Below are 21,407 nucleotides of genomic sequence, written 5' to 3'. Positions count from 1 at the left end.
AGGAGGAGGAGGAGAAGACCGCGGCGGCAGAACCGCCACGGCCCGAAGCGGCGGCCGGAGCAGCGCAGCCTCTCCGCCTCACATCCCTCCCGCCCCTCCCTCCCTGCGCGGGCCTGAGGGTCCCGCGGCGTTTCCGGTACGTGGGGGGGCAGGAGGAGGAGGGAAGGGTCGCGCGGCAGGAGCGTCACGTGACTGCGGGCGGGGAGGCGCGTGACGGGGGAGGTGGGCCATGACCGTTGGTCGGCCTCGTTGCGGGGGGGGGGAGGGAGAGGAGGAGGAGGAGGAGGGAGGGGGAGAAAAAAACCCACTCGCCTCGCTTCTCCTGGGCCTGGCGCGCGGGGGGTGGGGTAAGGCAACCTCGGCTCTTTGACGACTCGTGGACTTCAACTCCCAGAATTCCTGAGCCAGGAATTCTGGGAGTTGAAGTCCAGGAGTCATCAAAGAGACGAGGTTGCCTACCCCTGGCCTGGTGGGGAGCCCCACGGAGGAGGGCAGCTTCCCTGCTTGGTGTGTCTGTGTGTGTGTGTGGGTGTGTGTGTTTGTGTGGGTGTGTGTGTATATACAGGTAGGTAGGTAGGTAGGTAGATAGATAGATAGATAGATAGATAGATAGATAGATGTAGATAGGTAGGTAGGTAGGTAGGTAGGTAGGTAGATAGATAGATGATAGATAGATAGATAGATAGATAGATAGATAGATAGATAGATAGATAGATAGATGATAGATAGATAGATGATAGATAGATAGATACTGTAGATAGATGATAGATGTAGATAGATAGGTAGGTAGGTAGGTAGGTAGATACATAGATAGATAGATAGATAGATAGATAGATAGATAGATAGATAGATAGATAGATAGATGATAGATACTGTAGATAGATAGATGATAGAGATACTGTAGGTAGATGATAGATGTAGATAGGTAGGTAGATAGATAGATAGATACTGTAGATAGATAGATGATAGAGATACTGTAGGTAGATGATAGATAGATGTAGACAGATAGATAGATAGATAGATAGATAGATAGATAGATAGATAGATGGATAGATAGATATATTTGGGGGGGGTTTTCCCCCAAAGTCTGGGCGCACTCCTGTCAACAGGGAGACCCGCGCGGCAGGGGTTCTTGGGACAGAGAGAGGCAGGTGGGGATGATGCCCTCCCCCCATTCCCGCCTCTGGGGCTTTGGCTGGCGCCCCCCCCCCACCCATCTACCTCACCTTGAGCTGCTACATTCTAGTCCTCGTTTAGTGACCGCTCCAAGTTACGACGGCCCTGGGAAAAAGGGACTTGGGACCGGTTTTTGTTTTTTTTCCCCACAGCCGCCACCTTTGCAGCAGGGCCAGGGCCGTGTGATCAAAATCCAAAGGCATGCCAGCTGGTTCACGTTTAATGGCCGTTGCTGGGTGCTGCGTCCCAAGGTCGTGGGATCCATCCCCTTGGGCGACCTCCTGACCAGCAAAGTCAGTGGGGAAGCCAGGTTCAAATGAACAACCGGGTCCTGAAAAAAAGTGACTTAGGACCGTTGTGTTTTTTTTTCCCCCGCACTTAACGACCGTTGCGGCATTCTTCCCCTTCCTGGTCGCGTGATCAAAATCCAGAAGCTTGTCAACAGACTCTTATTTATGACGGTCGCCGTGGGATCGCCTTTGGCGACCTTCTGATAAAGCAAAGTCAATGGGGAAGTCACGGATTCATCTTAAGAACCGTCTGGCTAATCGACTGCAGTGATTCGTTTTAAGTCCTGGGACGAGAAAGATCGTGAAATGGGGCAAAACTCACTTAACAGAGGTCTTGCTTAACGACAGAAATGTTGGCCTCGATTGTGGGTCGTAAGTCGAGGACTACCTGTAGTGCCTGAACAGCCTCAAGACAGGCAGCAGTTCCACAGGCGGGTCCTTTTCTGGTGGAAAAGGCCTCCGAGCGGGATGGTACAGCCTCTGCCTGAAATGGAGGTGTTCTTTCTGCATTTTCTGTGCCTGGAGTTCCTGGGGTGAGATGGGCACAGGTTTGCTCATTTAAATAAGTAAATAAATAAAAGCATTCATAAATACAGGTAGTCCTCAGCTTACAGCAGTTTTATTTAGTGACCGAACTTACAGCAGCGCTGAAAAAAGTGACCCATGACCATTTTTCATACTTCACAACCGTTTGCAGCATCCCCGGGGTCATGTGATTTATATCCACAACTGACACATATTTAGGATGGTTGCCGTGTCCCGGGCGTCAGGCAGTCACCTTTTGCAAAGTCTATGGGGAAACCAGATTCACTTAACAACCGTGTTACTAATTTAACAGCTGCCGTGATTTGACTTAACAAACCTGGCGAGGAAAGTCGTCGTAAAACGGAGCAAAACTCGCGTAACAAATTTCTCACTTAGCAACCTAAATTTTGGGCTCGTACGTTGAGGTCTACCTGCGTGTTTCTTCTTTGCTTTTGCAGAGGTGGTTTGATTGAAGCCTCCTGCCTCAGTTGTGCAAAGATTTGACCCAGGACTTTCTCAGTCAAGGGTGAGTCTTGCAACCTCCCTTCCTTTTCTTGGACCCATATAGAGACCTTCCCCCAAAATAGCCATTGAATGGCATGATTGAAAAGGGTTGTGTTTTTTTTAAACCTATTTTTAAAAGGGTTGCCTTTTTCTTCCTTCGCGTCCTTCCAAAAAAAGGTGGTAATATCTGAATAGAAAATGTCAGGAACATCTTGTTGTTGCTCTTGAAAGCCCTTTTTGGCATCGATAATGTGATCTGAAAGTCTTAATTCTGAATTTGGAAGGGTACAACCGGCCGTGAAAAGCAATGAGTGAGCCAAGACCTGCTGGGGCAGATCGGGAGCCAGAAGGAACAGGAAAAACCTCCAGGGCGGTTCATCGCCAGGATAAGAAGAAGGAGCGCCTGGCATGGGCAGCGTCCCAAGAGAGCCGAAGGGAGACTTGCCACGGGATGCACGAGCGCTGGGAAGGCCAGCTCCAGCAGTTCCTGAAATCTCTGCAGCCCATTTTAACAGGACGAGGAAGCCCTGGGATGTCCGAGGCTTCTCCCTGGGAGGAGGACACCAAGGAGTTCCTGGCCTCCTTTGAGCAAGTGGCCAAAGCTTGCCGATGGCCTCGGGACCAGTGGGCAGCCCACCTCCTGCCGGCCCTGAGCGGAGAAGCGGAAGAGGCCTTCCGAGGTCTGGAAGCCAGAGACCAGGAAAACTATGAGAAAGTGAAGGCCGCCATCTTGCGGGGGGAAGCCCTGAGAACGGAGAGGCAGCGGCAGCATTTTCGGCAGTTCTGCTGCCAGGAGGTAGAGGATCCCCGGAGGATCCACAGCCAACTCCAGGAGCTTTGCCGCCAGTGGTTGAGGCCGGAGAGACGCAGCAAGGAGCAGATCCTGGAGCTGCTGATCCTGGAGCAGTTCCTGGCCAGCCTCCCGCCGGAGCTGCGGAGTTGGATCCAAGCCAGGAGGCCGGAATCGTGTCCCCAGGCGGTGGCCCTGGTGGAGGACTTCCTGATGAGCCAACAGGAGGCCAAGAGCAGGACACCACAGGTGAGTTTTCCTATCCAGATCCTCACGTTTATTTATGTAGCCAGTGTGTTGCAGTAATTAAGGTGCTGGCCTAGAATGGGGGTCCCCAAACTATGCGCCGCGGCCCAGTACTGGGCCATGACCGACTGGAACCAGGCCACCGGACAGGCTGGCTAGTCCGTGCGCACACGTGCGCACACTCTCCCCCACGCTAGGGCCAGTGGTGGTGGCTAGCGCCTGCGCACCTGCACAAACGGGACCGCTAGCGCTGTGCTGGTGCGCACGGCGATGTTTCTGTACGCACGGTGTTTGCACACAAATTTCCCAGCTGTCCCCTTTCCCTCCGGGCCACCAGCATGAAAAGGTTGGTGGCCTCCGGCCTAGAAACCAGGAGAGTCGCGCCTTAGGCAACAAAAGCCAGATGGATCATTTTGGGCCAGCGACTGTCTCAGCCCAACTCACCTCATGGGGATGTTGTTGTTGTGAAGTAAATAGGAAGAAGGAGGGGAGGTCATAGGTAAATTTGCTCCTTTGAGTGAATTTGTAACAAAGGTGGGATAAAAATCCAATCAATTGGTATCAAATTTCGACACCGGCCATCTCACCTCAGTGACTCGGGCCAATTTGTAAATACGATAATAATACAAAACTAAAACACAGCATAAAGGTAAAGCTTCCCCCGCACATGCGTGCTAGTCGTTTCCGACTCTAGGGGCCGGTGCTCATCTCCGTTTCAAAGCCGAAGAGCCAGCGCTTGTCCGAGGACGTCTCCGTGGTCATGTGGCCGGCATGACTAGACGCCAAAGGCGCACGGAACGCTGTTACCTTCCCACCGGAGCGGTCCCTATTTTTCTACTTGCATTTTTTACGTGCTTTCGAACTGCTAGGTTGGCAGAAGCTGGGACGAGTCACAGGCGCTCACTCTGCTACGTGGCACTCGGGATTCGACCCGCCAAACTGCCGACCTTCTGATCGACAAGCTCAGCGTCCTAACCCCCAGAGCCACCACGTCCCTAAACACAGGCATAATAATACAATAATAACAGTACAAAACTAAAAAGCACACAGTTAAATGCAAAAGAGCCTTGGTGGAGCAGTGGGCTAATGCCTCCTTAAGTAACACCAGCTGCCTGCAATTAGTGCAGGTTCGAGTCCCACCAGGCTCAAGGTTGACTCAGCCTTCCATCCTTCCGAGGTAGGTAAAATGAGGACCCAGATTGTTGAGGGCAATAAGCTGACTTTGTAAAAATGCCGCTTGCGGGGGTGGCGAAAGCCCTAATAATAAGCAGGCATACAGTATACATAGAATGAAGGCTATCGCTAAGCACATTGATTTGTGCTTCTTAGATTGTAAGCCGCCCTGAGTCTTCGGAGAAGGGCGGGATATAAATGGGATTAAAAAATGAAAAACACGGGAAAAGTGGCAGTCAGCGCTGACACATTCAGAAAGCCAAAAGGTTTGCAAGGCAGTAGGTGTGGCCCTCAAGCCACCAACCATCCCCAGGGTTGGGTTACCTTCTTAGACAACACACACATACACAGACACACACCCCGATCCCATGCTAATTGGGAAACCCAGCAATTAACACATTTCCAGAAAACCAAAAGTGTGTCTGGAGGGGTGTCATCTCTTCTCTGAAGGTTAGATGTTCCAAAGATCAGAGGCCAAAGCAGAGGAGGAAAAAAAACTCCTTTTTCTAGATCCTGCCAGTCAAAATTCTTTAAACGGACGGCTTTCGCAGCACACCCTCTCTGATTGACTGGGTGGGAAAGGTTCTTAGGGACCCTAATCCAGGGGTCTTCAAACCTGGGCCCTTTTTATGACTCGTGGACTTCAACTCCCAGAATTCCTCAGCCAGGCACGCGCGTGCCTGGCTGAGGAATTCTGGGAGTTGAAGTCCACGAGTCATAAAAAGGGCCCAAGTTTGAAGACCCCTGCCCTAATCCTTTGCCCCGAAGGGCTTTAAAAGTGATAACCGGCACCTTGAATTAGACCCAGAAGCAAACTTGACCACAAGTTCTTTTCCGTTCGCGCAGAACTGGTATCGAATCACCCTCCATTATTAATTGAAAATCGGCTTACGGTGATGAAATGCACCTTGTCCTTTTTTAAAGTTCACGGCCCAGCAGAATGCATTCACGGTGTCTGGAGAACCCGTATGGTGAAGGTGCCGGCCCAGAGACCGAAAGACTCTGGATTTCTAGGCCTGCTTTACGACACGAAAGGGATTGGGTGACTCGGAGCCCGTCACTTACTTTCTCATCGCCCTCCCAACCTCACAGGGTCGTTGTTACGGGGTGTGTGTGTAAAAATGGGAGGCAGGAGCATTAGGTGGGATTGAAAGCCTTGAGTTCATGCAAAAAAAACCAACAGGATAAAAATGTAATCTCCAGCTGTGCAACAACGTTGCGGTTACCATTAACAGTAGTTAAGTACATTGTATTTGTAGGTTTAAACTGTTAATTGTTACAAGGAGCTGATTGCTTATTGGAATGCTTTGGTCCTTTTAATTTCTGTCCAAGATTTAGATCTGGTAGAGTTTAGATGCTCCAGATCCCAGCAGTAAAGGACTGACATTTTATGAGACTTCAAAAATGTGTTCCCCTTGAATCTATTTAAGAGTTCTGGGCACTTGTTTAATCTTTTTTTAATTTTTGTATTCTGTTTTTAACATGTATTGCCCTGTTCACCGCCCTGAGTCCTTCGGGAGAAGGGCGGTATACAAATAAAATTAATTAATTAATTAATTAATTAATCTGGTACAGAGGGCCCTGATCCTGCTGAGCTTTGGCAAATCTGTAAAAAGTTAGCTCTTTTAGCATGCCCTGGGACGACGACAACAATAATAATAATAATAAAAGTTGGAAGGGACCTTGGAGGTCATCTAGTCCAACCCCCTGCTCAGGCAGGAAACCCTATACCATTTCGGACAAATGGCTGTCCAGTCTCTTCTTAAAAACTTCCAGTGTTGGAGCATTCACCGCTTCTGGAGGCAGGTTGTTCCACTGGTTAATTGTTCTAACTGTCAGGAAGTTTCTCCTTAGTTCCAGGTTGCTTCTCTCCTTGGTTAGTTTCCATCCGTTGCTTCTTGTCCTGCCTTCGGGCGCTTTGGAGAATAGCTTGACTCCCTCTTCTTTGTGGCCAACCCCTGAGATACTGGAACACCGCTATCATAGCAGTTTAGATGCTCCAGATCCCAGCAGTAAAGGACTGACATTTTATGAGACTTCAAAAATGTGTTCCCCTTGAAGCTGGGTCAGCCCTGTGCAGCAGCATTCCTCATCTGGTCCAGAGGGCCCTGATCCTGCTAAGCTTTGCCAAAGCTGTAAAAACCTAGCTCTTTTAGCATGCCCTGGGGTAAGAGGCAGTAATTTTTATTTTTCATTTCAATGATTCATACGGCTGCCCATCTCTCAGCAGTGAAGGACTGACATTTTATGAGACTTCAAAAATGTGTTCCCCTTGAAGCTGGGTCAGCCCTGTGCAGCAGCATTCCTCATCTGGTCCAGAGGGCCCTGATCCTGCTAAGCTTTGCCAAAGCTGTAAAAACCTAGCTCTTTTAGCATGCCCTGGGGTAAGAGGCAGTAATTTTTATTTTTCATTTCAATGATTCATACGGCTGCCCATCTCTCAGCAGTGACTCCAGGTGGTGCGCCAGGATTAAAACCAACAAGAAAAACCAGCAATCCAAATACAATATAGCCCACGTCTGAAGTCAAAGAAACCATTCCAATTATAGCGGGGGGTGGGTGGGTGGGGGGAACACAATTAACTAGAAGAGTTTGCTCCATGTCCCCAGCACCGGGGGCGGATGGGAACAGCCTGGTCCTCCAAGCCTACTAGCAAGGCCATCTGAGCAATGTTCCTCAGCCTTGGCAGCTTTTAAGATGTGTGGTCTTCAACTCCCAGAAATACTGCCAAGGCCAGCTGGGGATGTCTGGCAGTCGAAGTCCAGATGTCTTAAAAGTTGCCAAGTTTGAAAGGGGAAAAAAAACCTACTCTAGAGAGATGCAGTTTCACAAAGCAGACGCCCAGGTCGGTGAAGGCACCTCATTCTTTCCTTCTATATTAAGTCTTTTCGGGTTTTTAATACCGAGATTAAGGTGGCTGCATTTCCCAACGAGCAGGGACGCGGTGTGGCTCAGTGGGTTAGGACGCTGAGCTTGTCGATCAGAAGGTCGGCAGTTTGGCGGGTCGAATCCCGAGTGCCGCGTAGCAGAGTGAGCGCCTGTTACTCGTCCCAGCTTCTGCCAACCTAGCAGTTCGAAAGCACGTAAAAAAATGCAAGTAGAAAAATAGGGACCACTCCGGTGGGAAGGTAACAGCGTTCCGTGTGCCTTTGGCGTCTAGTCATGCCAGCCACATGACCATGGAAGACGTCCTCGGACAAGCGCTGGCTCTTTGGCTTTGAAACGGAGATGAGCACCGGCCCCTAGAGTTGGAAACGACTAGCACGCTTGTGCGGGGGAACCTTTACCTTTATTTCCCAACTATGTGGACTGCTAGTTTTAGCTAACTGATCTTGGAAGAATCTCAAGAAAACAAAGAACTTCGCAATAGTGGTGAAATATCTGTAGCTCGGGTGTAGGATGAGGCTGGAGGTTCGTCCTCCGAGCTTGCGGGTTGGTTTCCAAACGTTTTGTTACCAGGCTAGGTAACATCTTCAGCGGAGTTTAGGGGATGTCAAAAGCACACGGACACCCCCTAAACCAGGGCTAGGCAACCTTGGCTCTTTGATGACTCGTGGACTTCAACTCCCAGAATTCCTGAGCCAGCCGTGCTGAGGGGAAAGGGAGAGGTTTCCAAGCTGAGCCACGCTGGCTCAGGAATTCTGGGAGTTGAAGTCCACGAGTCATCAAAGAGCCAAGGTGGCCTAGCCCTACCCTAAACTCCGCTGAAGAAGTTACCTAGCCTGGCAACGACATGACATGTTCAGAAACCAACGGCATGCTCTGGAAGCTGTGCCATCGCTGGCTGCAACCGGAGCGGCGTTCCAAGAGCCAGATCCTGGAGCTGGTGATCCTGGAGCAGTTCCTGACCATCTTGCCCGAAGAAATGCAGAATTGGGTCCGAGCCAAGCATCCGGAGACTTGCTTTCAAGCCGTTAGCCTGGCGGAGGACTTCCTGGGGCGTCAGCAAGGGACCGAGCGGCGGGAACGGCAGGTGAGGAGAGAGGTCGGTCAGGGTCAGCGGTGAAACTGAGCCTTCGCAAGGGGTGTCATGTTTGCCGCCCCCACCCCTCCCCCCGAATTTAGCTGGAGAGAAGCAGCAGGTTAACAGCAGCATTTTGTACCTTTGGCAAGGTGTGAAGCCGTGTGGAATTCTGGGAGTTGAAGTCCACCCGTCTTCACGTTGCCAAGGTTGAGAAACACTGGCCTAGTCCAGTGGTAGGCAACCTCGGCTCTTTTATGACTCGTGGACTTCAACTCCCAGAATTCCTGAGCCAGCCGTGCTGAGGGGAAAGGGAGAGGTTTCCAAGCTGAGCCACGCTGGCTCAGGAATTCTGGGAGTTGAAGTCCACCAGTCATCAAAGAGCCAAGGTGGCCTAGCCCTGCCCTAAACTCCGCTGAAGAAGTTACCTAGCCTGGCAACGACATGTTCAGAAACCAACCCACAAGCTGGAAAAAACTTTCTGACAGTTAGAACAATTAACCGGTGAAACGACCTGCCTCCAGAACCTGTGAATGCTCCAACACTGGAAGTTTTGTAAAAAGAGACCGGACAACCATTTGTCTGAAATGGTATAGGGTTTCCTGGCTGAGCAGGGGGTTGGACTAGATGACCTCCAAGGTCCCTTCCAACTTTACTATTTTATGATTATGATTTAAGTCAAACAACGAACCGCTGGGGGAATCTCTTTTTCGGTAGGAAAAAAAAATCAGAATAAATACGTTTTACCTTCCGAGCCTCTCTTTTCCCATGTTGAGATTACCATTTCTCGCTTCAGGGGCGTTTAAAGGAACAACCCGCGGATTTCCTAGTTGCAGAGAAAGAGCCGCCGAATGCCGTGACGGGACCCGTCTACGGCGAAAGTGATCTAAACGTGGATGGCAATTTGCTGGGTGAGAATGCACGGGACATTTACATTTTCTTCTCCTCCATTTCCCTTTGTGGGGTTTTGTTTTGCTTCGTTTGGCTGTGTAGCGGGGAGGGGGAGAGATTCCTTCGACCTCCTCAGCTTTTTGTGGAGGAAATAATTTGAGAAAGGTAGCTTGATGGTCAAGGATCAGGGAAGCTACCCCAACTGACCACAAAGGTGCTTTTTCACGAGGCAATTGGACTTTTCTCGTTTTTCTTTCAAGGCGTTTCGCTTCTCATCCGAGAAGCGAAACGCCTTCAAAGAAAAACGAGAAAAGTCCAATTGCCTCGTGAAAAAGCCCTTTTGGGATAACTTATGACCTGGATGGTTGAAAATCTCCAATCGACATCTACCCCAACTGGGTCCTGGAAGAACCAAATGCACATATACGCTATTCTCGCGTCTGTGTAAAACTCTGGCTTTGGCCTATCTTAACCGTGACCACCTTTGTATCTCCGTAAAGGAGATGGGCGGTTTCTGAACTGGATAAATAAGTACAAAAGCCAAGCGTGCCTGTATCATCAAGCATCTTTCTGGTCATAATGTTCCTCAACAAGGCCTCGCAGAAACTATTAGCCACAGGCTTCGACTCAATCCCGCCAAGACTGAGTGGCTGTGCTTTGTCCATCGCTAACTATGGGGGGTGAGGTGTTACCCCCCGTTGATAGGGCTCGCAACTTGGGCATCCTCCTGGATTCACGGCTCAGTTTGGAAGATCATAAAGGAGCCGTGACCAGGGGGGCTATTGCCCAGGTTCGCCTGGCGCACCAGTTGCGCCCCTATCTGGACCGAGATGCCCTACGCACAGTCACTCATGCGCTCGTGACCTCCCGGTTAGACTACTGCAACGCTCTCGACATGGGGCTGCCCTTGAGGACCACTCGGAGGCTTCAGCTGGTGCAGAATACGGCCGCGCGAGTTGTGATGGGAGTTTCCCGACACTCCCGTGTAACGCCTCTCCTCCGCGAGCTGCATTGGCTTCCGGTTGCCCTTCCGGTGAGATTCAAGGTGCTGGTGATGACCTATAAAGCCCTAAATGGCATGGGTCCAGGATATTTGAGGGAACACCTGCTGCCAGCATCAAGTTCCCTTCGTCCTGTGCGCTCCCACAGGGAGGGCCTTCTCAGGGTGCCGCTGGTCAGTGAGTGCCGGCGGGTTATCCCTAGGGGGAGGGCATTCTCTGTGGGGCGCGCCTGCCCTGTGGAACGACCTGCCTGTGGAACTCCGGACCGCCCCCGACCTTCGTTCGTTTCGCCGGGATCTAAAAACCTGGTTGCTTGATTTAGCTGGCCTGGACTGAGGGTTTTTAAATTTTTAAATTTTAAATTAAATTTTAAATTTGGGCTAACCTTATTTAATTCTATTTTAATTTTAACTCATATTCTAACTTTTGTACTGTTTTTAACTGTTTTTTAACTTTGCCCTGTAAACCGCCCTGAGTCCTTTGGGAAGAGGGCGGTATAGAAATCAATCAATCAATCAATCAATCAAATAAATAAATTAAATAAATAAATAAATAAATAAATTGAAATAAATAAATTGAAATAAATAAATTGAAATAAATAAATGAATGAATGAATGAATGAATGAATGCCTCCTTAGAAATCGGAGAGACGAAATTTTTTCCTATTTTGAAATTCTACTGAATTTTTGTGTCTTCTTTATTAGGCAGTGGACCAAAATACCAGAGTGTCTCCCCTTTGCCATTTCCTCCTGAAGGAGAAGAAGTGGGCCAGACTGGTGGGAAAGAGGTACGGGGTCATGTTACGTTTAGGGTGCAGGTGGATGGTTAATCAGGGCTACTGGTGAAAGAGAAAGAACCCCCCCCCTTTTTTTTAAGACCATCTGCAGCTTTTGCTTTGCCACAGTTTCTTCTGTAGAATCCGATAGGAGAAGAGCCGTTAGTTTGGGGTTGGTTGTTTTTTTTTTTTAAATGTGCAATGGATCTCAAGGAGAAGTTCAACTCTTCCCAGAGCTTTTTACGGAAGGAATTATTGTGTTCTCTTTGCAGGGATCCAAGGATCTGAAGGAAACTGGAGGGTCTTTGCAGATCGTAAAGCAGAACGTGATCCAGCCGGGCCGGCAGACGATGCTGTGGCAGGTCTTGCAGGAGGACGAGGATGCCAATGCGGATGTTTTGGGTGAGGAAAAGCCGTTCAGTCTTCTAGGCTCCAGAAACACGACTTTATCCAAGCATCTCTTTTTAGAATGGAAAGAGTTGGTCGGAATTTGGGGTTTACTTCGTAGGGAGAACCTTAGAACGGGCAAGATCAAAAGCAAAAGGCCCCGAGGAGACCAGACTAATCCATTATAGTAACGTGGAGAGGTGGCAGCTTTCTCTTCACACCACGAAACAAATGCCTCCCCCACCTCTCCTCTCCTCCGGTCTGTCAAAACATAGATGGGAGAAAAAGACATTTGCAGGTTGGGGTTTCTGGTTTTCTTCCTTCACCCGAATTGCCTTTCTAATGTCTGTATTGTTAGCTTGTCAAGAAAGTGAATCTAACTAAAAATTATCCATAATATAAAATTAACCAAATTCATAATGTGCTTTAACTCCCCTTTAACATAAATACATACAAAGTACTAACACTGAAATTAATAACAACATCCCTCTAAAATCTACTCATAAGCTAAATGGAACTTTTTAGTCCCATATTTATTCTGAATATAATCTATCCATCTCCTCCAAACTGAAATATATCTTTCCTGTGAATGATCCTTCTATTTAGCTCTGGGAAGTTGGGGGGGAAGGGGGGTGGTTTGGGGTGGGTGGGTTTTGGGGATATGTATTGTAAAATCTTTTTTTGTAAAAACTTTAATAAAAAAAAAGAAAGTGAATCTAGTCGGCCTGCCCGCCTTGTTCCATGACAGATCGGGCAGGGCGAAAGCCTTGACACGTAGGTGGGTTGTCGTTCCGTCCCGATCCTTCTATCTGATTTGCGCATTTTTGTGCTGTTCGGCTTGGTAAAAACTCTCCCTTGACGGCTTAAACGAAGATAAAACGTGAGCACTTTCACCCATCTCTCTTCTCTTAACCTTCTCACCAAAAGGTTGGTGTTGGGAAAATGAGAGGCAGGAACATTAGTGTGCCACCGTGAGTTGTACAAAATAAAGCAGGTGATAAATCTAGTGGTAAATAAATAGTTTTTTAAAGGATACCAATTGTGAGACTAGTCAAAGGAGCTGGTGCCTAAATTTTGAATCCCTGTTCAAGAAACACCGTCTTGACCGCCTTACGGAAGGAGAATAGGAAAGGTATAGGGCAAGGGTAGGCAACCTTGGCTCTTTTTTGACTCATGGACTTCAACTCCCAGAATTCCTCAGCCAGCATGGCTCAGCTTGGAAGCTTCTCCCTTTCCCCTCAGCATGGCTGGCTCAGGAATTCTGGGAGTTGAAGTCCACGAGTCATAAAGCGGCCTAGGCCAGGGGTAGGCAACCTTGGCTCTTTTATGACTCATGGACTTCAACTCCCAGAATTCCTGAGCCAGCATGGCTCAGCTTGGAAGCTTCTCCCTTTCCCCTCAGCAAGGCCGGCTCAGGAATTCTGGGAGTTGAAGTCCATGAGTCATAAAAGAACCGAGGTTGCCTACCCCTGGTAATAGGGTGTACCTCCAAAAGCGGCAGGTGATGGAATGGAATGGAATGGAATGGAATGGAGTGAGAATAGAATAGAATAGAATAGAATAGAATAGAATAGAATAGAATAGAATAGAATAGAATAGAATAGAATAGAATAGAATAGGATCTTGGAGGTCTTCTAGTCCAGCCCTCTACTCAAGCAGGAGAACCTATACCATCTCAGACAAGTGACTGTCTTCTTAAAAATCTCCACTGATGGAGAGCCCACGATATCTTGAAGGCAAAGCTGTTCCACTGGTTAATTGTTCTAACTGTCAGGAAGTTTCTCCTTAATTCCAGGTTGCTTCTCTCTCTGATCAGTTTCCAACCATTGTTTCTCGTCCTTCCCTCTGGTGCTTTGATGAATAACGTGACCCCGTCTTCTTTGTGGCAGCCCCTCAGATACTGGAATACTGCTATCGTGTCTCCCCTATATTTTCTTTTCTTTAGACTGGCCAAACCCAAGTCCCACAGCCGTTCCTTGTATGTTTTAGTCTCCAGGCCTTTGGTCATCTTAGTTGCACTTCTCTCCATTTTTTTTTCCAAACTCTCAACATCTTTTTTGTGATACGGTGACCAAAATTGGCTGCAGTATTTCAGGTGTGGTCTTAACTAGGGTTCTGTAAAGCGGTAAACCGCTTCGAGAGGGCTGTAAAGCAGAGGTCCCCAACCTTTTGGGCACCAAGGACCGGTTCCGTTGGAGAGATGTTTTTCTGCGGGCCGGAGGGAGCGCGTTTTCATGTACTGCCTCAATCCCGCCGATGGGGCTTTGCTTGTTTGAATTGAATTGATTAAATTTATATGCCGCCCTTCTCCCTAAGGACTCAGGGCGGCTCACAACAATAAAAAGTTAAAAACATAAAATACAAAATTTTAAAAAGAATTAAAAAATAAATGTAATAAATACATAACAATTAACCCAATAAAACCAAATTTAAAACTATAGTCAGTCCAGGCCCGATTGTTGGAACATCCAGTTCTTCAGGTCACGGCGGAAGGACCGAAGGTCAGGGGCCATCCGCAGCTCCAGAGGCAACTCATTCCAGAGGGTCGGCACGCCCACATAGAAGGCTCTCCCCCTGGGGGTCGCCAGCCGGCATTGCCTGGCCGACGGCACCCTTAGGAGGCCGACTCTGTGGGAGTGAACTGGGCGATGGGAGGTTGACAATGGCAGCAGGTGGTCTCGCAAGTACCCCGGGCCTAAGCCATGCAGGGCTTTAAAGGTTGTTACCAGCACCTTGAATCGCACCCGGAGGGCAACCGGAAGCCAATGCAGCTCACGCAGGAGTGGTGTAACATGGGAGTACCGAGATACTCCCATGAGCACCCGCGCAGCCGCATTTTGCACCAGTTGAAGCTTCCGGGTGCACTTCAAGGGCAGCCCCATGTAGAGAGCATTGCAGTAATCCAGGCGAGAAGTGCCAAGGGCGGACCGGTTTCTGGCATGCCACGGACCAGGATCAGTCCACAGACCGGGCGTCGGGGACCCCTGCTGTAAAGCACCGTGAGGCGGTGTATATAAGTCTTAAGTGCTCTTGCTATGATGCAAAGAGTGTCTGGTTTCCCACTGTCCTCTCGCTGGGCTCAAGCACGGGGCTCCCGTCATCCGGCAGAGCATTTGGTCTGGCCAAGAGCTGGTCCATGGAGGTGTGATGGGAACCTCAGCATCTGTCAAATGCCTTCAGGTGCTGTGCTCTCGACCGAGGAGCTGAGGGGGAAGAGACGTCGGATAGTCGGATAGTCATCGCAGGCTCAGGGATCATCTACTTTCCTTCCTTGGGGCGGATTCCTCCGTCCTCGTTTGGAAAGGCCATGTTGTTCTTGGCGCCAAGGAGGCTACTGCAGGAGCACCATATGTTTCTCAGATTGAGGAGCTGTTTTCGCCTTGGTACATCAAGTAATCATTAGTGGTGCCACGTTCCCCTTCCTCTGCGGAGTCATTCAGAGCTCTTTCCTGCCTCAGAAGCCAGGAGAATTGAGCCATTTGGTGGAGAAAAAATCAAGACATCCCAGAATTCTTCACCCAGACGGTTGTTGGGCTGTTGGTTTGATCTCCAAGTTTGGCAATTTGGCTGCAAACGTTTTGGGGGGCGGGTGACGGGGGGACATCTTCAGTGCAGCTTTGAATTGTGCCTTTTCAATAGCTTTTTGTGTGAGGTAAATTGAGGGGTGGGTGTTACTCCTCCAGATGTTGCTGAGTCATGGTCTGGTTTTGGGCTGTTTGATTGGCCGGTTGTTGCTGGACCATATAGTCCAGGGGTAGGCCACCTTGGCTTCTTTTATGACTCGTGGACTTCAACTCCCAGAATTCCTCAGCCAGCCATGCTGAGGGGAAAGGGAGAGGTTTCCAAGCTGAGCTGTGCTGGCTCAGGAATTCTGGGAGTTGAAGTCCACGAGTCATAAAAGAGCCAAGGTTGCCTACCCCTGGCCTAGGCCGCTTTATGACTCATGGACTTCAACTTCCAGAATTCCTCAGCCGGCCACGCTGAGGGGAAAGGGGGAGGTTTCCAAGCTGAGCTGTGCTGGCTCAGGAATTCTGGGAGTTGAAGTCCACGAGTCATAAAAGAGCCAAGGTGGCCTACTCCTGCCTTAGGCCGCTTTATGACTCGTGGACTTCAACTCCTAGAATTCCTGAGGCACCCATGCTGAGGGGAAAGGGAGAGGTTTCCAAGCTGGCTCAGTAATTCTGGGAGTTGAAGTCCACGAGTCATAAAAGAGCCAAGGTTGCCTACCCCTGGCCTAGGCCGCTTTATGACTCATGGACTTCAACTTCCAGAATTCCTCAGCCGGCCACGCTGAGGGGAAAAGGGAGAGGTTTCCAAGCTGAGCCGTGCTGGCTCAGGAATTCTGGGAGTTGAAGTCCACGAGTCACAAAAGAGCCAAGGTGGCCTACCCCTGGCCTAGGCCGCTTTATGACTCGGGGACTTCAACTCCCAGCATTCCTGAGCCAGCCACTCTGAGGGGAAAGGGAGAGGTTTCCAAGCTGAGCCGTGCTGGCTCAGGAATTCTTGGAGTTGAAGTCCAGGAGTCATAAAAGAGCCAAGGTTGCCTACCCCTGGCCTAGGCCGCTTTATGACTCGGGGACTTCAACTCCCAGCATTCCTGAGCCAGCCACTCTGAGGGGAAAGGGAGAGGTTTCCAAGCTGAGCCGTGCTGGCTCAGGAATTCTTGGAGTTGAAGTCCAGGAGTCATAAAAGAGCCAAGGTTGCCTACCCCTGGCCTAGGCCGCTTTATGACTCGGGGACTTCAACTCCCAGCATTCCTGAGCCAGCCACTCTGAGGGGAAAGGGAGAGGTTTCCAAGCTGAGCCGTGCTGGCTCAGGAATTCTCGGAGTTGAAGTCCAGGAGTCATAAAAGAGCCAAGGTTGCCTACCCCTGGCCTAGGCCGCTTTATGACTTGTGGACTTCAACTCCCAGAATTCCTGAGCCATCCATGCTGACGGGAAAGGGGGAGGTTTCCAAGCTGAGCTGAATTCTGGGAGTCCAGGAGTCATAAAAGAGCCAGGGTTGCCTACCCCTGATACAGTCCTTGGTGTTTAAGTACCGTCTGTGTGATGCAAATGGTTCGTTTGTTCATTTGGTTGCCTCCCAAGTCAAGGTCTGGTGTCGGTCTGGTGTCGGGTTGTTTGGATGGGTGGCTGTTGTTGAGTTGTTCCTTCCTCTAATGTGGCATCTTGGGTAGAGACAAGGAAATTTTCCTCTCTTTTTTTCCCCTTCTCTGAGACGTTTGAACAACCAGAGCAGTTTCTTTTTCCTTCTTCTCTTCCTCCATCTTTCTTCTTTTCTCTTCCCTCTTTCCGTTCTTCTCCTTCAATTTCTAGTCTGGCCCACTCGAAACGACTTGATGCGATTTCACAGAACTAAAGAAAAAAAACAAAAGACAGCGAGAGCCAGTTCGATGTAGCCAGGGAAGCACCAGGTTAAAAACAAGGCGATCGTGAGTTCTAGTCCCACCTTAGGCAAGAAGCCAGCTGGGTGACTTGGGGGCCAGTCATTCCCCCTCAGCCCTAGGAAGGAATGGAATGGAGTGGAACGGAACGGAACAGAATAGAATAGAATACAGCTGGAAGGGACCTTGGAGGTCTTCTAGTCCAGCCCCCTGATCAAGCAGGAGACCCTACACCATCTCGGACAAGTGACTGTGTAGCCTCCTCTTAAACATTTCCAGTGATGGAGCGCCCACGATTTCCTGGGCTAAGCTGTTCCACTGGTTGATTGTTTTCACTGTCAGGAAGTTTCTCCTTAATTCCAGGTTGCTTCTCTCCTTGATCACTTTCCAACCATTGTTTCTCGTCCCACCCTCTGGTGCTCTGGTGAACAGCCTGACCCCCTCTCCCTTGTGGCAGCTCCTCAAGATACTGGAAAACTGCTATCGTGTCTTCCCTATTTCTTCTTTTCTTTAGACTAGCCAAACCCAAAGTCTTGCAGCCGTTCTTCATATGTTTTAGTTTCCGGGCCTTCGATTATCTTAGTTGCTCTTCTTCTCTGAATTTTTTTTTTCCAAACTCTCAACGTCTTTTTTTGTGATACGGTGACCAAAATGGGCTGGAGTATTCCAGGTGTGGTCTTAACTAGGGCTTTGTAAAGCGGTCCTAATACTTCGCGTGATCTTGACTCTGTGCCTTTGTTTATACAACCCAGGATTGTATTAGCTTTTTTGGCTGCTGCTGCACGCTACTGGCTCATAGTCAAGCGATCGTCCACTAGGCCTCCACGGTCCCTCTCACAGTTAACTCTTTTTAAGCCAGGTCTCACCTAATCTGTATTTGTGCCTTTGGATTTTCCTGCCTAAATGTAAGACTTTGCTTTTCTCCACACTGAAACTCATTTTGTTGGATAAGGGCCCATTGTTCAAGTTGGGTGTTGGCTACTCCTTACGGTTTGGAGGAGGCAACGACAAACCGCTTCTGAAATCTTTGCCAAGAAAACTGCAGGGACTTATCCAGGCAGAAGTCAACACTGACTCAAAAGACACACACACACACACACACACACACACACACACACACACACACTCATACGCAAAACCCCACCGTTCCGCACAAACAACGCTCAGCCCAGTCCCTCCCCACCTCAAGGTGCCCATCCCGTAAAATTAGCAAAAAGCGCTAACTTCATTTAAGAAATTGGGACGGCCTTTTTCCACCTCTGCCTGTTTGCTTTGTTTCCACCGTCGTCCTTTCGTTTTCCTCAGACGCAAACCAAACTTTCAAGACAAATCTTACGGGGGTTTCCAAAAAACAAAAAACAAAACAAACCCCCGGATTCATTAACAGACCGCAGCAAAATAAAAAAAACCGGGATGTTTGGAGGTCTACCATTTTTTAAACTTAGTCTGACCCACTTATGTATCGCCGGGTGCCAGGCGGGACGTGGCCCACTGGGTGGGCGTGACTGTGGTGGTCATGGCAGACTGGGTGGGTGTGGCCAAAGTGGGCATGGTCACCTCGATGTTGCTCACGGAGAGGGATGCCTGTGGGGGACCAGGCAGGGTTGGGGGAGATCCAGGGGGTCTGTGGCAGGTGGGATGGTTGGCCACAGGCTCGTCCTGCAGGGCGAGGCAGGGTGGGTGTGCCAATTGCCACGGGGCAAGGCAAGGTGAGGTAGGGGCCAGGGCAGCTACTGCCTGACACCATCAGCCCCCCCCCCTTACGCAGAGGCCAGCGAGCGCATGGGGGCCGACGGTGTCCGTCAGCAGCCACAGCCTGCCGTCTCCTCAACCGGCACGCTCTGGACAGCTAGCCAACAGCTGAGGAGGCAATGCAGTGGGTCGTGCCCGGGAAAAGGAGAGCATGCGAGGCCGGGACGGGACAGGGGGGCGAGGGAGGGAAACCAGCTGTGGCGGGATGCATCCGGCCACGTGGGACCTCGGGCAGCTGGTCGAAGAGGGGCGGTTGCCATCTCCGGGACACGACCCGCGTGCCCACAAAGAGGGCTCTGAGTGCCGCCTCTGGCACGCGTGCCGTAGGTTCTCCATCACTGACCTGGAAGGGTTAGTGGGGTTTGTTGCTTCCTGTGAAAAGAGATGAGGACAGCATGATTAAAGCACCTCTTTGTCTCCTTAGGGGAGGAAGTGGGAAACTACATCAAGGTGGAGATCCCTCAGTGCGGAGAAGGGCAAACGGAGAATAGCTCCAGGACGGGACTAGAGATCAGCTACGACGGCGTGCCTGTAAAACGCGAGAGGCTGGAAGGAAGTTCTGAGCCGCGAGACCCCCAGGAGGGGTCGCCAGTTGGGGCAGGAAAGGGATGTTTTGAGCTGGGAGAAGCTCCCTGGCAAAGATGGCAGAGGAACCCCGGATTGAGCTCCTCCCGTCTTCCTCGAGAGGTTGGTCATGATATCCTGGAGGTCCTCCCAAGCCACCCACCTCCGGCGAAGAAACCCCGCAACGGTCCGGAGCACAGCGTCGTGTGGGACCACTTTGAGCTGGATTCAGAGGACCCCTGCTATGGCATCTGCATGCACTGCAAGAGGCGGGTCAGCCGAGGCAAGAACTCCAAGCATTTCTCAACCTCGGGGTTGCTGAAACACCTGCAGAGGCATCACGGCAACATCGTTCTGGCTGCCATCGCCACGACGCGAGCCATGTTGCCGACCGGCGGTAAGTCGAACGGACCTCTTCTGACGCCGAGCGCCTTGCCCCAGTGCTGGATGAAGCAGAAGTCGCCGGGGAAAAAGCAGGCTGGTCCAAAACCATCGGAAGTGACCCGGGCTATTGCCCAAATGATGACTCTGGACGACCAGCCCTTCAACATGGTGGAAGAAGCCGGTTTCCAGCATCTCCTGAAGTTGCTTGCCCCCAACTATAGGATCCCAACCGGGACCGCCTTCAGCAGACAGATCGTGCCCTCCCTGTATCAGGCTTGCAGGGAGGAGGCCTTGGGGATGCTTCAGACCCCAGGACCCCCTGCCAGGGTGAACTTGAGCTCTGATGAATTGAATGAATGAATGAATGAATGAATGAATGAACGAATGAGAGCCGGCTTTTTCCTTCCTTTGATCTTCGGTTGCTCCTGTGAGCATCTGTAGGGCCCCAGTGCTGGACAGTTGGTAGCGTAACCCGTTTTAATTCGTGGATTAAATCCGTCATGCACCCCCGAAACTCAAATAATAGGCAAATGTAGAAAAGCAAGGGGAAACACTATGTAAAATTTTATATATATATATATATATATATATATATATATATATATATATATATATATATATATATATATATATGGATGGATCTTTGGTCATTCAGGTTTTTTCCCGCGTAGAATTGAAGGTCTACGCGGGAAAAAACCCGAATGACCAAAGATCCACATACAAACACCCGCGAAAACCTCAGAAAACACACACACACACACACACACATATATATATATATGTGTATATATATATATTAAAAAAAGGTTAAACCGTTACAAATGAATCTGTCACAGTGCCAGAAGCGCACAGCGTTTGCTGTGCCGAAACACCTGCAGTAGAAGCACACCAAATCCTGCCCACCTCTGTTTATAGATAATTAGAAGCATTTTAAGTATTCCGGGGAAACCGAGGTAACGAATCCCATCTGCTACTCCAATGAACAGATCAAAAGTCTTCTATTCAATTGAGGGAAAAGCTGTTTTAAACTCTGTTTTAAGAAGGTTCCTCAAAAGCATAAAGAAAAATAGAAAATATTGGAGAAATAGCGAGTGCCTAAATTAACACCCAAGACATCTCCAATTTCTCAGTCACTTTCTAGCACACCCCTCCCTCCGAGATGCCTTTCTGACATATCTCTAGTCAGAAACAATTGCCCGCGTTAAATTGCTCATCAGACTAAAAAAGCCAAATCATTTCTTTTGGTTTCCATTCTCCTTAATTGCCTTCTCTGATTGAGATTTTCAGACAGTATTCAGAGCCAGGTGTCCTAAATCTACCCATCACATTTTTGTCGCCTTCAAGGTAACTTCATCCATTCCCCTGTGTTTGGCTTTCAAACCTTGCCTAACTCTTGGGAAGGTCTCTAAGCATTAAAATTGAACATGAAAATAATTCCGAGACATAATGTTTTACTAAAAAAAAAAAAACCTCTTTAAGGCTGGGTAAATGGATTGGCTACCGCAAATATCTTTTCAAGTGTGGCAAACATTTCAAAATTGGAAGTTTATGTTTCTGATTAAAGGAGAGTTCTTTTGTGACCAAGTCGTTAACATTCGGAAAAA

At 49.5% G+C, this 21,407-nt stretch overlaps 1 protein-coding gene across 3 annotated transcripts; it reads left to right on the top strand.

Annotated features, from left to right (window-relative positions):
- LOC308662632 (zinc finger protein with KRAB and SCAN domains 7-like) lies at positions 1–20,164 on the top strand. Of its 3 annotated transcripts, XM_081318691.1 has the most exons (7): positions 1–136; positions 2,450–2,517; positions 2,780–3,534; positions 9,462–9,576; positions 11,262–11,344; positions 11,605–11,734; positions 19,280–20,164. In XM_081318691.1, exons 3-7 carry the CDS (start codon positions 2,803–2,805, stop codon positions 20,161–20,163), a joined length of 1,944 nt encoding a protein of 647 aa, XP_081174817.1. In that variant the 5' UTR covers positions 1–136; positions 2,450–2,517; positions 2,780–2,802; the 3' UTR covers position 20,164. The 3 variants fall into 3 exon arrangements, with proteins under 3 accessions (XP_081174817.1, XP_081174818.1, XP_081174819.1); XM_081318692.1 differs by lacking the exon at positions 2,450–2,517 and having other exon boundaries at positions 8–136; XM_081318693.1 differs by lacking the exons at positions 1–136; positions 2,450–2,517; positions 2,780–3,534 and adding an exon at positions 7,969–8,677.
- The last annotated feature ends 1,243 nt before the right edge of the window (positions 20,165–21,407 follow it).

The sequence above is a fragment of the Vipera berus genome (assembly GCF_964194415.1).
Source record: "Vipera berus genome assembly, chromosome: 2".
NCBI classification, from domain to species: Eukaryota; Metazoa; Chordata; class Lepidosauria; order Squamata; family Viperidae; genus Vipera; species Vipera berus.
Note: the sequence above shows the minus strand (reverse complement) of the source record. Positions and strands in the feature narration are given on the sequence as shown.

Coding starts and splice junctions, on each gene's coding strand:
- LOC308662632 (XM_081318691.1), top strand. CDS start 2,803: ATGAGTGAGCCAAGACCTGCTGGGGCAGATCGGGAGCCAGAAGGAACA. Junction 9,577..11,261: donor CGTGGATGGCAATTTGCTGG/GTGAGAATGCAC, acceptor CTTCTTTATTAG/GCAGTGGACCAAAATACCAG. Junction 11,735..19,279: donor TGCCAATGCGGATGTTTTGG/GTGAGGAAAAGC, acceptor TTGTCTCCTTAG/GGGAGGAAGTGGGAAACTAC.